Source organism: Rutilus rutilus (genome assembly GCF_951802725.1).
Source record: "Rutilus rutilus genome assembly, chromosome: 2".
Lineage (NCBI taxonomy): Eukaryota > Metazoa > Chordata > Actinopteri > Cypriniformes > Leuciscidae > Rutilus > Rutilus rutilus.
In genome coordinates, this window is record NC_140210.1 from 38,592,384 (window position 1) to 38,608,556 (window position 16,173).

The window sequence follows — 16,173 nt, forward strand, 5'->3', positions numbered from 1 at the left end:
AATATAGATTTTGCTCGGTGCTTGGTAATGTTAAATGACATTTTATTTTAAATGACATTTTATTTTAAATGAAGCACAGTCTAAAAATGTCACAGATCAAACAACTTTATTTATTTTGCGTTTCTCTTGTTTTTTTACTGTACAGTTCTGTAACAGCAAATAAGTTGCCTATTTATGATGTCATTCACGTACTAGTGCCTTTTAAAATATATCATGAATGATATATTTCTATGGCAATGCCATGCTGTGCTTTTCATTTTGAGTTGCTTTCTTCCAGTACAGGCTCTAAAAAAAAATAGAAAGAAATATATATATATAAAAACAACAGTTTCTGGGATCATCTGATCTTTAATATTCATTCTAAATACACAAAGGCAAAAATATACCCACCAGAGAACTTAAATTCTGGGAACTTGCTTAAGTCTCCACCCCCATAGAGTCTCTGGAGTTTGGTTAGTTCTTCATTGAAAACTTTCTCATATTCTGGTCCAGCATCTACAAGGCCACCAGAGGCTCTGTATGGACAACACAAACCAGGTTAAATGTGGAAAATTAGTTATTCAAAATAAATATGTGAGAAGTTATATATATAGCCTATGGAATGAACGGATTGTTTTTCATAATTTGATTTATGGGATGTTTTCCATACTGGCTCTTTGTGGAGTATTCCCGTATCTTGTCGAGAAAGAGTCTCTTTACTGGATCAAGCTGTGCTGCAGATGAGAGAGAAATCACTGTTATTTGTTTCTCATGAACATCCAATAATTCTAAAATACCAATTTTAGCCAGAATGCTTTAACTACATGTGCTTTCGGTCTTTGATGATAAAATTTAAATGACTGCATTTTATGTTTAAATACAAATATTCATACCTACTAATACATTTTTATCACAATAAAAGCATTTGCATTATGAAAGAAAAAAGATGCATAATAAATGAGAGATCAGTCCACCCTCTTGTGGTAAAGATCAGAATAGCTCGAAAGAAAACAAAGCCTCCACAACTTTGTGATTTTACCACAGAGAAAACTATGCTGATTCAATACATACATCAATGTAAGCAGATATTTGTGTTATGGGAAAAAGTTTATGGAAAGCTTTATACACATAAACTTTCACTTCACTGTTGCAGCAGGTCAGTTCTGATCATAACAAATGCATGATATGCATCAAGCACACATTAAATACAAAAATAAAAGATTTTAAGCTAATTAGTCTGTGTTGCACTATAAAATCTTAAAGGCAAAGTGTTGCGAGTAAATGTATTTCAACAATGAATTGCATAAAATTATGCATTTATATATATAAAAAAGTCATCTGTCTACAGAGCTTGAGAATCTTAACTTTATGATAATATAACGTTCGCACAAAGTTTGAGTGCTTTCCCGCATAATAACTGTCAAAAAAACCCGAAATATTCCCTTTTTGTGTGGAAAACATGGCATTGAATGCAGGAAGGATGACATACCCTCAGGCAACTCTTCAAATGTTTCTTTCAGCACCTCTTCCTCTAAACCGTCAGTTTGTGCAAGAACTGGGTCCTTCAGATTGATGGAGCTTTGAGCATCACCAGACTTTTCTGACTTCTTACATAGAGAGGCAGATATGGTCTCAACAACAGGAAGATCCTCAGTGGATTTAAATAAAGAGACTTCTGGGATGATGGGGTTTGAGACTGAAATGGCTCCTTCATGACAAACTTCTCGAAGGGTTGGAACTTCACCACAGGCAACTGCCACAGCGTCAGCACTGGAAACATCCATCATGTACTCCGCTGCGGCAGCTGGAAATGAGCCAACTGCCTGACTGATGATCTCTTGGCTAGAAGGTGTTTTGTCTGCATTGACATTTGAAGACCAATTGGAAGCTAGAAAGTCTTGAGATTGAGTAAATTGAGGTTGTGAAGAGTACTGTGCTTGAGCAATGTTGACAAATGTTGATGCATTGGTCACTGTAACAACTTCTGAATCAGACTCTTCTAGAAGATGACCATCCTCATGCGCAGATGAAACTTCAGGAGTTGCCATAGCTTCGGAGGTCACCATAACTTCAGGCATATGAACTATTTCATCACTAACAACAACTACTTCTGGTGTCAGTATTTTAGAGGCAGACGCAGCATCCTCAGAAGATGGAATGACTCCTTTGGTGTTTGTTGAAGACAGCTCAGAAACTCGACTGATATTTGTCGTCATATCTTCTTGAGTTGAAGGCTCTTGTGGAGCAATACTAGCGGGCGACTCCACACCTGAATCAACAGCTTTGGGCGCTGCATCTTTTGCATTTGAAATTTCAGTGTATGACTTATTATGCAGACCTCCCATGGTCATTTGGTCAACACATTTTGAATATGCAAAATCCACAGCAGAATCTAATGAGGCAGTGGCAGGTGCAGATTCACAGAAATAAGTTCTGCCCGCTGCTACAGGCAGTTTGGAGGCATGGCTGGACTGGCCATAGGGCATACCGGGCATTTGCCCGGTGGGCCGACGTGCTTTTTGGGCCGATACATCTCATACTCATCTCATACTTTTTTTTTTTTTTTTTAACGGCCAATAAAATTTGTACATCGGCGGCCCATTCGTTTTGTTTTGTTTTGCTTAATTGGCGGCGCTGGGTTTGTGCCAGTATAATGCATTGGTCAAAGTCAGTGTTAGTTTTTTTTTTCTGACAGACCAGCCCATGAAACACGTAGATCAGCGGCCCATTGGCTCTTTTCTTGATTGACACTGGGCTGGCCCAATCACAACTTTAAACGAGTGAGCGAGCGTGCAGCAGTGTCAGTGTGTATCTGTCAAAATAGATAGAGAAGAAACGCAAGGAATGTGCAGATAAATAGCGTGAAAAAATATAACCAGGCCCTTAAAGCAGACACTGTAAACTGTGTCAAAATATATGTTTTCTGACCTTCATCAGCTCCTGTGGCAGATGATGATAGTGAGGACGGAGGATCAGGAGAGAGATGAGAGAGTGTAGAGTCCGCGGTAAGCAGAACTACTTTCAAAACTAGGCCATGTCATGAGTGTAGATTATTTCCACATCTGTATAGTTGACGATTACCGCAATTCACTAGAAATTTAATGAGAGGCATTTGTAAACCATGTTTTCCGCCAAAATAAAAGCTTGATGCAGTTTGCGTCAAAATAAAAGATCATGTGCTTATCTCTTTCAAGTATAGAAATTGGTACAACACTAATTATGAAAGTGTCCTTTATTTTTTAGTGCATTTGTTTTACAAAATATGGCCATTGCTGTCATTGGATTAATATTATAACTATTATTATGTAGTAGGTGTAATGTAGACACTGTAACTAAAAGAGGTTTGAATTTTTCTTTGTTTAATTTGCACACTGAATATGGGTTGGAGCTTTTAATTTTGAACTCTCAAAGTGCACCAGATTGATGAATTTAACATTAAAATGCACTAAATTTTCTCACGGGGGAGCATGCCCCCGAACCCCCCTAGAAGGACCAAGATCCAACCATAGTTTTAACAAAAATCCTGTAAGAAACACTTGTATTGCTATGCCAGAGCCGCTTAAAGCTTGTTTTAGGATTCACCACTGTGGAGTAGTTCAACTGTATTAATAAATATCTAATTTTGACTTATTTCATGTGTTAACTCTCACTCGTTCCTATACTCACTCATTACATGGCATATAGTGGTTTTAATGAATAGGAGTTGGTATGCATATAATTAAGGGCGTGCAAAGATGGGTGGTGTTTATGATCATATAGTGGGCCGGTCTGGGCAAAAATGCCCGGGCCGATTTTTTGTCCCAGTCCAGCCCTGTTTGGAGGCCATATTCAGAGAAGAACCTGTAACTGCTTCTACATCGGCAATGTACTGAACAGGTTTAGTGTCCACAGGAGTAGCAGATTCTGAAGAACCTTCCACATTAACTTTAGCTGGAAGGGTGCTGGTAGAAGTTTGAACTTTAGCATTGGAAACGATGGTTGCTTTGGTATCACTCTGGTCATTCAACTGATTTGGTGTAGCCGATTTGGTTGTACTTGTAGCAGCTTTCAATGCAGCAGCAGAGATCACTGCTTGTTTCCTCTCTTTGGCCTCCTTGGTCTTTTGCTGCAGTAATCTGGCAATATCGATTATAGTTTTAGGTTTCGCTTTCTCTAGGGTAAAAATAACATTGTATTAATGTATATAACAAAAGCAAGAAAAAAAACAAAAACAACACTCATATAACTTGATCCCCTGAATTCTGTGCACAAAGCAACTGTGTGATTTTGCCAAGTAAGACATGTTCTTGAACAACATTCCTGTCTGAAAATTTTGTCTTAACCCTATCCCTACCCCTAACCCTATCCATAACTGGTCCCTGAAATCAGAGGGAAATATATAGGGGAATAACGCTGATGTAGAAACACCTAAGCCTTGCTATAAGCCTAAACTTGATATAAACTGTAAACTTGTCCCTCAAATCTGATTGGTTGATTGGAATGTTGAAATTTTTTTTAATGGAATATTGCAGTATTAATTATAAATGATTTATCTGTGCAATTTTACATTTTTATGTGCCCTTGTTTTCTTTAATCAAAATAACCTCGCCTTACATTTGCAGTGACATCTCTTGTCATGTCATGCTGATTTTTAAAATAAAGTTTTGGGTTCTCCAAAGAACCTTCCAGTGAAAAGTTCTTAAAACAACCACATTTTTCTTAGTGTGAAGAACATTTTAATAATCTGAAGAAACTTTTTCCAGTATAAAAGATACTTTTGTGCAATGAAAAGGATCCATGGATTTTAAATGTTCTTCGTGGGATCAATCAAATATTTATTAATATTCCCGAAAAAAATCAAACAAGTGCAATAAAACTCATGATAACTTACTTATACTTGTATATCTGACAGGCTTCTTGACATTATTTGCTTTGGTGCAGAGCGGCGTCAATAGAGGAACTTTCCAACCAGAATCGTCCAACCAAAGGAACTGAATTAAAGACACACAAAGTCATATAACTTGCAGCATAGTTTTCCTCAATTTTTACATTAGCTGATATTTGAACATTATGTTATAAGATATTTGTAGAGATTTGAGCAAAGCTGTACAAATTCTTGTATGAGAGGTTTCAGCACTTTCCACAAATTTGAGATTTTTTTGGTTACAATTACACTTATAAAACCAAAAGATAACTTATTTCTGAATACTGAATTATTTGCCATGCAGCCAATCAAAATGGATAGGTGTCACAATTGTATGGGTTTTATTACATTTCTGTTAATAGTTAAAATAGTATTATTATTTACAATGGATGACATAGCAGTTCAACAGTTTATGGAAAACATTTAATTCTTTGCTTCTTTACTAATTTGAAAAAAAGAAAAGAAAAAAAAAAGACTGGGCACAAGGTATAGGCATCTTTACAGCTGAGCTAAGGTTGCCCTGTGCCTGCTCAAACTTCTGTGTAAAGACGCAATGCAGCATAAAAGACAGAATAAATTATGCCTGCTCTGACCCACCTATAACAATATGCAGTTAATTAAATGCCACCTCTGAGCAGCATTAAACAGTCTGTGTAAAGACACCTAATTGCCACTTCAGAAGCGCTTCTGTGCCACCTTTGCAGTGTAAATTTGCCAATGCATGCCATATAGGTTTGGTAAGCGCCTGTTCACAAGTTCAACTTTAGTGACAGTAATGAACATGTACCTTCAAAACCCTCAAACGCCGAACTCTCTGGAAGGACATAATTGCGAACATCCCTGAGAAGTCAACACTTGATGGCTCCTTTTATGGCGGAGAGAATAAACAGTTACAGAATGAAGACAGTGAACGTGCAATTTGCAAAGCAAAATACTCGAGTTTTCTCTAACCAAGAGTATAAAGCAGTACGAAAAATTGCCCTTGTGTTAACCCAGTGTTTTTACCCTCTCAGCGCTTTGGTGTCGCTCTCTTTCGACTCTTCGACAGTGTTTTTCATAGACACCGCTTGTTTACGTGTCCATCGGAAATCAGGACAAGCCGTTCAACGGGATTAAAATGGAATTAAGGCTCTCATTTAAGTTAACAACGGCTGAACAGGACATACAAGCAGGATTAGTGTTCCATAAGGACAAAAAAAGTATGCATAAACTGAATCAAGTTGTTGTTCAAAAGAAGTTGCGTAATCAGACTGACACGCCCCCACATGCTGCGCGTGCCAGTACGTAACTCGCGTGCCACTGTGAAGTAGTTTTCTTTTCTCCGTTCTTCTCACGATGTAAAAAATTGTCACACAAAATAGACCTTACAAAAAAGCGAAATACTTTGATATATGGGAGCTGACTTCGAATTTTCAAAGAAATTCATTGTATTATTTTTACTAAACATGCACGCTCGTTTTGATAGTGTAGTAAACACTGTATGCAACGAACTACGTCTACCACTACATAACAATAATTTGAACGACAATACCTTGGTCCAATTGAGTTTTATTTTCAACATTAAGACAACACACTGCTTCTACATTGATAACAATACGCTGTCATCAACATATTTACTTCTCATTTTGTAATATATTATACTCCATTCAAAGTTTTAAACATAGACACATATATTACTGTTCAATCAATGGGACTTCATTAAAAAATAATGAAGCTGTGGGCAAATCTTCTGGTCTGAAATGTACAGTGTGCGTGATAAGAGATGAGGGAAGGTCAGGAGAACAAGAGAAGAGAGGACAGCGGATAAAAGGAAAAGATGTCTGACCACGACCCCTTGCATTGTCTAAAACATACTTCTGGATGAGGTTTGGGAAAGCGACCCAGCAGAAAGCATTCAAAGCACTACAAGTCACTCTTTCTCACATATACGCACATACACACACATAGAAAAACCGAGTGGAATAACTTGCTGGCCCCACAATAGCTGTTTTCCTTGATCACTCTGGCATCTCACTAGCACAGCAGTGGAATATTAATGCGTATATTGCATCTAGACAGGAAAACACACACACACACACACACACACACAAATTAAAACAAAACAGATCCCTGTTACAGTCCAAAAGGAATCAGCACTTCTCTCAGGCTCAGTAGTGTGATAATTGAGGGTGAACAAATAAGAACCTCACAAATGCAACATTTCATCATCTATGTATGTGAACTGAAGATATTTGCAGCCGATATGAGTGATGATTGATCCCTTTGCTCTCTGGTTCATGTACGATTGTTTCAACATCATTTCTACATGCTGCAACCTTCCAAAGTTTTAGCACTATATTCCTTTTTTCCTTTAGCAAATAAACAACAAAAAAAAAAAGCAAGTATGAACACAATTAAAATATGAACTGATATCTCGCATTTTTACAAATATGACAGTACTTACAGTGTTGATCACTAATGCCTAACAACAGCACAAGAATAAAAAAAATAAAAAAAATCAACATACATCAATCAAAAACAAACTCTGATCTCATTAGTAATGCAGTTTCAAACTTAAATACAGTACTATATATTAAATAGTTTTCTTTGTGATTTACCACAATAAAACTAAGAACGTCAGGGGAGAACTGAAGAAAATCTGGCTGAATTATTGCTAAAATGCAGCCACCACATATTTTCACCGGTTATATTAGTCGTTCAGGGATATCTGACACGTTAGGTTCTTTTAACGAGGAAATGCCCCTTGAGACCTGCTATGATATTTCTGTGAGGCCTCTGAGATGTCCCGTTCTCAAAAACATGAAAATAAATAAAAGTTACATAACAAAAGATACCGAAAAAAACACACATAACAATTTCCAAAATAGTCTTTCCATGGAGCGTTTGTGGCTGTTTCTTCTCGAGACTTGCTGCACATTTTCCTGAAGATGCTCACGTTTAATGGACCCTCAAAAACAAACATCTCGAGTACATTCAGTTGTTGAACTGTCACCAGTATCTTTCAGCAAAAATAGATGAAAAAAATTAAAATAAATAAAATAAATGGGTCTGTTGACACTAGAAAGGTTTTAGTGTTAATGACTGAAATAACAGAATAAAAGTTGAATAGGGTGAATCTCACAAAAACATGTCCAGCTCGCCCCAAAATAGTCTGCATTAAGAAGTGAATTTGTTTCAATAATTTCACTTTTTTTTGCATTAGTAAGAATGAGATGATTATTATTATTTTTTTTAAATTATGTTAATAAGAGATTTATGAGACTCACCCATAATGAGATTTTCACTGGAATGGCACATCATTTGTAATAACTCTGTGTATTCTAGAATGAAGACCTCCAAAAATATATAACGTCAAATGGCACTACTGTTCCCGGGTCATTAGAGCGTTAAACAACAACTGTATGCTTGACTCTTTAAGACTTACAGCATCCTGAGACATCCTTCACATCATCACATAACTGAAATTTCTCCTCTACAGTGCATCCTTCATTTTCACTCACACACTCGACTTGTCTTGAAGCGGTACCTAGAACAATAAAAATCCAATCGGGTTGGTTGGATTGATTAAGACTGTTACAGCATTTTGCAGACTCACAGATGCTTGTGCAAATACACACATTCACACACTGGGATTTATGATGCTGGGTGGAGTGGGATTGTCACATTAGGCTGGTGGGCTTTCACCACGGAGGAGTAGCGGATATGGAATCTGGGGGTCAAATGGTCAGGTCGTACAACATGGGTCAGGGTTCGTCAAAGAGCTGAAGGTCCAGTCGCACCACAATCTCTCCCGTAGGGACTTCGTGCAAAAGCAGACGCTTGGTGATGGGGCCCTTCGAGCCCTGGTCCTTCTTGATGTCGGCCAGCCGAATCTCTGTCCTGCCCAAGAAATCTAACGAGACGAGAAATGGAATGGGGCGAAAGATGTAGAGAGAGAAAGAAAAAATGTTTGTGGTTATGATCGCACACTACTGTTCAAAAGTACGATTTTCAAACGTCTTTTTTGGTCACCAAAGCTGAATTTATCAGATCAAAAATACAGTAAAAGAGCAATATTGTAAAATACAGGGTTCCCACACCTTGGTTAACTTCAAATTCAAGGACCTTTCAAGGACTTTCCCCCAAGAACTGGCCCCCAACTGAGCCTGGGTTCTCCCAAGGTTTTTTTTTCTCCATTAGGTCACCTGATGGAGTTTTTCGGTTCCTTGCCACTGTTGCCTTTGGCTTGCTCAGTTGGGGATATTTTGGGGATATTTAATTTTATCAATCAATAAATTCCACTAGAAACAAACCTTGTTGTATTATTTTATTTAATACTGTGAAGCTGCTTTGATACAATCTGTATTGTGAAAAGCGCTATACAAATATACTTGACTTGACTTTCCAGGTCCAATACCCTCAAATTCAAGGACTTAATGTGGGGACACATTTGTTGTGCCCAACAACAAACGTTGAGGTACCATCGTAGTTTCGTGCGCGCGTTAACGTCATGGCAACGTACAACACAAAGTACCTCACGCGGGAAACACTTAACGTAACGCGTAAATGCGCGTAACTAATGTAAATCAAGCAAGCTAGTATGCATAGGCCATGAAGTGGCATGAAACTTTCCAGGGCCTTGAAAACATTTTTTCAGATTCACAAACTTTCAAGGATTTCAAGGACCAGTGGGAACCCTGAAAATATTATTACAATTTCAAAATTTTCCATTTTAATATATTTCAGTATCACATGATCCTTCAGAAATCGATTTCTGCTGCAACATTCAGATGGTCGGGTCAGAATTTGCCGTAAACAACGTAACATCCTGCCTTGTATCAGCGGTTCAGGCTGCTGCTGGTGTAAAGGATATTTTCTTGGCAGACTTTGGGCCCCTTAGTACCAATTAAACATCGCTTAAACGCCATAATCTACCTGAGGATTGTTTCTGACTATGTCCATTCCTTTTTGACCATAGTGTATCATCTTCTGATGGCTACTTCCAGCAGGATCACGCACCATGTCACATAGCTCAAATCATCTCAAACTGGTTTCTTGAACATGACAATGAGTTCACTAAACTAAAATGGCCTCCACAGTCACCAGATCTCAATCCAATAGAGCACCTTGGGGATGTGGTGGAACAGGAGATTTGCATCATGGATGTGCAGCCGAAAATCTGCAGCAAATGCATGATGCAATCATGCCAATATGGACCAAAAATGAGGAATGTTTCCAGTGCATTGTTGAATCTATGCAATGAAGAATTAGGGCACTTCTGAAGGCAAAAGTGGGTCCAACCCGGTACTAGCAAGGTGAACCTAATAAATTGGCCAGTGAGTGTATATACATATATATAATTACCTCAGCTCGCGATACTAAAATGTGTATCGCTCAGAACCTCGCCGGAGGTGGTACGAAAAAAAGTACCTGGAAGTAGATACAGTTACAACTTTTACACAGTGGAAAACCAAACAAAGGCGAGTCGAGTCGAGCCGAGCCGAGCTGGTACTGTGTAGTGGAAAAGCGCCATTATTGACATCTCCATCATGTCGCTAGGCTACCTCCCGATCCCGCAGTGGTTTTTTTTAGCCGCCCATTCCCGCCCGCAGCAAAGTTCAAACCGCCCGCTCCCGCGAGATTTGCGTTGGGTCCCGTGGGACCCGGCGGGACTCAATCCCAATGCAGCCCTCTACCCTGGACCACACAACCAGTCACATGGGTCAATTTTTTGAAAATGAGATTTATACATAATCTGAAAGCTGAATAAATAAGCTTTCCATTGTTGTTAGGATAGGACAATATTTGGCCGAGATACAACTATTTGAAAATCTGGAATCTGAGGGTGCAAAAAAAATCAAAACATTGAGAAAATCGCCTTTAAAGTTGTCCATTTATGTTCGCGATTGTGCTGCATTCACTCACAAAAATAAATGTTTTATATCAAAATATCTCCATGGACCATGATCTTTACTTGATATCCTAATGATTTTTGGAATAAAAGAAAAATCGATAATTTTGACCCAATTATTGTTAGTATAATCAATACCCATATAAGTATCGTTGGCTATTGCCACAAATATACCCGTGCAACTTATGACTGGTTTTGTGATCCAGGGTCACATTATGTGAATGAGTACATATACTGACCGTCCGGGGAGAACTGATCCCTCTCGAACACAGTGACACACAGCACATCCTGCTCCAGGTCTTTGATGAAGAACTGGCAGTTTGAGTTCCATTTGGGGTTCAGAGTGTCCTGTAGAGTCTTAGTGACGTGACACTGAGAGCCCATCGTCACCTCACAGTACGGGTTACTCTTACCTGCGCACAAAGGACATGTATGATATGATTGATATTATCAGAATGCTTATAACTTCATTAAGCACCTCATAGCAAATAGTTTTAATTCTTTACCGTTTGAACGGCAGGGCTTTAGCTCAATGCCTTCAACAATGTTCACCATTAGCCGGCCAATACCAGTGGCCCTCTGAGACCTTACTGCAAACATAACAGTAACACAAAACCAGTGCTTAGCAAACACTCAGAGCATTCATAGCTTTATTAATGCAGTGAGGCGTGTATAAAGAAATATGTGAGACAGACCCAAGTAGGCCTTTTCTCTTTTCTTCTTCTCTGTTTCGATGAAAAGCTCAGAAGCGGCTTTGATCTTCTGCACCCAAGCCGTCCTGCAGGATGGAACAGAGGAACATTGTCAAAATATGTGTGATTTACAGCATTTATAAGAGCGTTTGAGCACATATATTGCAGGATAATGGGTCCAGGTCTAATTAATAAACAAATAATTCGTAAATACCGCTCGTTGATGCTCTCAGCGCGTATAGTGTAGACTCTGTCTATGTGAGATATGTGGAATATGGGTTCATCTCCTGAAGGATCAGTGGGCAGCTTCACCAGCACCTCATTAAGAAAGATGGGCTGCAGAGGTCCAAGAGTCAGGTTAAAGGTCAAAGACCAAATATCATAATAAAGGTCACAAAATGATTGCAAATAAATAAGATCTTTAAGAATGTCTCACCGTTTTGTACATGCGATACTGCAGGTGGGATTTCGAACTGAAGACCTTGTCCGTTCCAGACGAGCCCAGAGGTTTGATGATCTGCGTGAGGAGCAGGAAGTCGTTAAACAGGAAGCCGTAAAGCTCCTTGTTGCTCTTGGCTTTGTAGAGTTTTCCACTGTGTAGAAATTTCCGAGGGCCCAGGCAGTTTGTAACCGAGTTGAACACAAGTTGCTGTAAAGAGAGAGAAACTTTTATTGTAATGAGATTTGACCTAGATTGTCACAAAGACAGCTTGACAAATACACACTACCATTCAACCATATATGTTACAACCATATATGTAAACTAATTAATTAATAAGAAAAAAAAAGTAGATTAAGAATGGATCGGATCAGATCGTGAGGTGCCTAAAGATTCCCACCTCTATACGTTTATGGATTTGTTTTACTGGTGCGCAGAACAAAATAATCTCTTTTCAAAATATCGGAAAGCTAATTAAATACAGTGTAAAAAAATGATTTTACTAAATGTGACTCTGCCTATGGAGTGTGTTTATGCAGCAAGTTTGTGTTGTGGTACCTCTGACAGCCCCTCACACTGCACATGTGCCTGGATCCACTCCAGCCGGTCCGAGTTCTCTTTCTCACGCACGCCTTCGTTGACCTGCGAGCACAGCTCTTCAGCCTTCTCCAGAGCCAGCCGCAGGTGACTGTGGTCCGGGTGGCTTTCTGGAGTGTTCTCTATAATCTGTGTGTGAGGGAAGACGAAAAATGAGACGATGCTCCCAGGTACATGAAACCAAAAGTGAGAGAGTTGTCATAAAAAAAATTATGGAAGCTTGTTTCCGCCATGGAATAAAATACTAAAGTAATTGCGACTTATTATCTCTCGCAATTACGAATTTATATCTCAAAATTTTGACTTTATAACTCGCAATTGCAAGTTTATATCACATTTTTGAAAAGTAGTCACAATTGTGGGATATAAACTCGCAATTGCAAGAGAAAAAACAGAATTGTCTGGTATAAAAAAAAGCCAAATGTGGGATATAAATGTGCAATTCAGTTTTTTCTCTAGCAATTGCGAGTTTATATCCCACAATTGGCTTTTTTCTCACAATTTCAAGTTTATATCCCACAATTCTGTCTTTTTCCTCACAATTGCGAGTTTAAAATGTTGAGACAAACTTGTAAATGCAAGAAAAAAAAATCGGAATTCTTTACGTGCTTTTATAGATGACAGAGTTTTAAACGTGCTGTTGGTTCTTCATAGAGTAGTTAGGAAATAGTCAATTAACTAGATTGTGAGCGTGTACGTACGTTTTTGATGATGAGCGGGTATCGGGTGACTCTCTGCATGGGTTTGAGAAGGAAACTTGACAGAGGCATTCCCTTACAACGAGGGTCCATCGCCAACCTCTGTAAAACATGCAAACGTGCATAAAAATCTATGCAACATCATGGCATTTTCTTCAAAAAGAATATAAAACTCTTGTTAAAATGATTTAAAATTAGGTGTATGTACAATTAAAATGTGCAAACAAAAATACAACAAAGAGGGAAACTGGAGAAAAAAAAACGTAAGTGTCACAACATATCACTATGGATTAACCGGATGACTGTTCGCTAGTCTCACCTTAACAAAGTCTTTGAATTCGGGCACCTCGTCTGTTTTCTGCTGAATGAGGGTGGCGCCGTTGAGCTGGCAGCTGCAGAAGCGGATGTACGGCTGCATGTGAACAAGCTGCGCGGTTAGGATGTCACCAATCATCTTCACCGGCATGCGCTCACCTGACATCTTCTTCCTCACCCGCAACGCCCTGGAGAGACAGTTAGATGGGGCATTCTGGGTAAGCCACGTAATGCTCATTATATGGAATTACATCCGTTCTAGTCATACAGTTGTCGTAACATCTGTTTAATAAAGCTGTGAAGTGTGAATATTTAATTAATTGACCTGACATGCCACATTACTTAACTGATGCACTGCATTCTGATTAATGACTTTAGAGCAATAAACAAAGAGGGAGCTTAAATCAGGCGTTAATTGCATGGTGACTAATGATGAGGTAAAGGCTATCCACTGTATTAACCAACAGGTGGCGTACTTGAGCAGTTTGATGTTGCACATGATCAGCTCTTTCCAGTTGACAAAGATCATGGCCACCTCCTTCTCCGTCAACAATTCCGAGTCCAGCAGAGGCTTCTGGAAGGTCTGAAAGCAAACCATAAATATATATGTATACTTTTTTTTTTTTCCTATATGAAATTCTATCTATTAACTACATTTCGAACTAGCATGATTTGGATAATAATACGCATTCATTAAATGGGATCACCTCAGCTATTCCTACTTCCTGGCATGACTTTATACTGAACATCATACAGACAACAACCCTGACTAGGCTGTTGATCTTTGCCAGCCTACAGCTGGTTAAACTGTGATTTCCTGCAAGTTTTACCTCAGTAACTAGCTGAAGGTCATTGACATAGTTCTCCTCTGTAACAATAAGTTCATGTATGTATCCCTGTCTCTTCCGTTCCACTGGCGTCAGCATGTCAAGCAGGTGGAGGTCGGCACACCCTGTGAAACGCACAGAGGTCATGCAGTCAAATCTCATGCTTAGATTAATACATACAATTGTTTTAATAATTAGTACATTAATTCAGTTACAAGCTGATATTACAGTCACACTTTATATTAGGAGTTTTTAACAACTATGTACTTATTGTGTTGATGCTGTATTGCAAATAAGGTTGGGGACAGGTTTGGTATGGGTAAGGTCAACAGTGTAATTATGGATGAAATAACAGAAAATAATAACAGCTGTAATTACATGCAGGTGTTTGTTTTTGTACATCATATCAAATGATTAATTTAAATGTTAGTACATAGCAGTTAAAGACACTTAAATGTAAAGTGGGACCGATATTACTTTGGTAAGAATAATGCTGGAAACAAATGCTGATTTGTTTTTTCAATTGTGTAATTTTAAGTAAGGAATAAAGTACGATCATTACCTTTAAATAAAGGGCCCGACATGCTTGTAACACTTATAAAAGAAATACCTGGACATGCAACATTGATTTGAGTTGAACTTACTTTATTATGTGAGAAGAAAGAGATGGCGGAGTGATACGAGCTGTTATGTATGAACATGCTTGCTCAATTATACTAAAGTATTTGACAGCAGAATGCTGCGATTGTCCAATCAGAATCAAATGAAAGCCGTTTAGGAAGGCAAACTAATTGTTTGTTCACTTCTATAGAATATGCATGCAGGTATATTGCTCTAGCAATGCCATATGTGCGGCTCATGAATTAAAGGGATACTCCACTTTTTTTGGAAATAGGCTCATATTACAACTCCCCCAGAGTTAAACAGTTGAGTTTTACCGTTTTCGAATCCATTCAGCCGATCTCCGGGTCTGGGGGTCCCACTTTTAGCATAGCTTAGCATAATGAATTGAACCGGACAGGACCATTAGCATCTCTTTCAAAAAAATGAACAAAGAGTTTCGATATTTTTCCTATTTAAAACTCTTCTGTAGTTACATCGTGTACTGAGACCGACGGAAAATGTAAAGTTGCGATTTTCTAGGCTGATATGGCTAGGAACTATACTCTCATTCCTGCGTAATAATCAAGAAACTTTGCTGCCGTACCATGGGTGAAGCAGGCGTAATGATATGACACAGCGCATGCCGCCTGATAATAGGCTACTGAGCTGGGGACTATTATCAGGTGCTGCGTCATATCATTACGCCTGCTTCACCCATGGTACGGCAGCAAAGTTTCTTGATTATTACGCTGGAATGAGAGTATAGTTCCTAGCCATATCAGCCTAGAAAAATCGCAACTTTTCATTTTCCGTCGGTCTTAGTACACGATGTAACTACAGAAGAGTCAAGTTTTAAATAGGAAAAATATCGAAACTCTTTGTTAATTTTTTTGAAAGAGATGCTAATGGTCTTGTCCGGTTCAATTCATTATGCTAAGCTATGCTAAAAGTGGGACCCCCAGACCCGGAGATCGGCTGAATGGATTCGAAAACGGTAAAACTCAACTGTTTAACTCTGGGGGAGTTGTGAAATGAGCCTATTTCCAAAAAAAGTGGAGTATCCCTTTAAATGACAGCATTATGCATTTAATAATAGTGACAGTCACTTCCTCTGGTAGAAGATTAAAAATAAATAAGCCAGTCTGCAGTTGCCATGGAGTTCTTTAATGGTTACACATCATTTTTTATAAAGGTGGTATGACACTGTCTTTAAAGCTAGGAATTGATGTA

General features: G+C 38.6%; 2 protein-coding genes across 5 annotated transcripts in view; both read right to left on the reverse strand.

Annotated features, from left to right (window-relative positions):
- Window positions 1-26: 26 nt before the first annotated feature.
- LOC311282679 (uncharacterized protein) lies at window positions 27-6,162 on the reverse strand. Of its 3 annotated transcripts, XM_084396610.1 has the most exons (8): window positions 5,888-6,162; window positions 5,670-5,747; window positions 4,850-4,949; window positions 3,803-4,131; window positions 1,469-2,445; window positions 650-713; window positions 391-515; window positions 27-285 (listed from the first exon to the last, which is right to left on the reverse strand). In XM_084396610.1, exons 5-8 carry the CDS (start codon window positions 2,328-2,330, stop codon window positions 254-256), a joined length of 1,083 nt encoding a protein of 360 aa, XP_084252736.1. In that variant the 5' UTR covers window positions 2,331-2,445; window positions 3,803-4,131; window positions 4,850-4,949; window positions 5,670-5,747; window positions 5,888-6,162; the 3' UTR covers window positions 27-253. The 3 variants fall into 3 exon arrangements, 2 of the variants coding, with proteins under 2 accessions (XP_084252736.1, XP_084252735.1); XM_084396609.1 differs by lacking the exons at window positions 3,803-4,131; window positions 4,850-4,949; window positions 5,670-5,747; window positions 5,888-6,162 and having other exon boundaries at window positions 1,469-2,578; XR_014625971.1 differs by lacking the exons at window positions 27-285; window positions 3,803-4,131; window positions 4,850-4,949; window positions 5,670-5,747; window positions 5,888-6,162 and having other exon boundaries at window positions 486-515; window positions 650-708; window positions 1,469-2,578.
- Window positions 6,163-6,412: 250 nt separating this feature from the next.
- Window positions 6,413-16,173, reverse strand: part of itsn1 (intersectin 1 (SH3 domain protein)) — a 47,081-nt gene continuing 37,320 nt past the window's right edge. For both annotated transcript variants that reach the window (XM_084396508.1, XM_084396507.1), the window contains 11 exons: window positions 14,344-14,465; window positions 13,990-14,096; window positions 13,518-13,701; window positions 13,202-13,300; window positions 12,462-12,629; window positions 11,901-12,113; window positions 11,679-11,800; window positions 11,468-11,550; window positions 11,279-11,362; window positions 11,012-11,185; window positions 6,413-8,774 (listed from right to left, as the gene is read on the reverse strand). In XM_084396508.1, coding sequence (XP_084252634.1) covers window positions 8,626-8,774; window positions 11,012-11,185; window positions 11,279-11,362; window positions 11,468-11,550; window positions 11,679-11,800; window positions 11,901-12,113; window positions 12,462-12,629; window positions 13,202-13,300; window positions 13,518-13,701; window positions 13,990-14,096; window positions 14,344-14,465 — 1,505 coding nt within the window. In that variant the 3' untranslated portion in view covers window positions 6,413-8,625. The remainder of the gene's footprint in view (window positions 8,775-11,011; window positions 11,186-11,278; window positions 11,363-11,467; window positions 11,551-11,678; window positions 11,801-11,900; window positions 12,114-12,461; window positions 12,630-13,201; window positions 13,301-13,517; window positions 13,702-13,989; window positions 14,097-14,343; window positions 14,466-16,173) is intronic.

Excerpts from the sequence above, each read along its gene's own strand:
- LOC311282679 (XM_084396609.1), bottom strand. The coding sequence starts at position 2,474 with ATGCCCGGTATGCCCTATGGCCAGTCCAGCCATGCCTCCAAACTGCCT. Across the intron at positions 714-1,468 it reads ATTTGAAGAGTTGCCTGAGG|CACAGCTTGATCCAGTAAAG; the intron begins GTATGTCATCCT and ends TCTCATCTGCAG. Across the intron at positions 516-649 it reads GAATACTCCACAAAGAGCCA|AGCCTCTGGTGGCCTTGTAG; the intron begins GTATGGAAAACA and ends TTGTCCATACAG.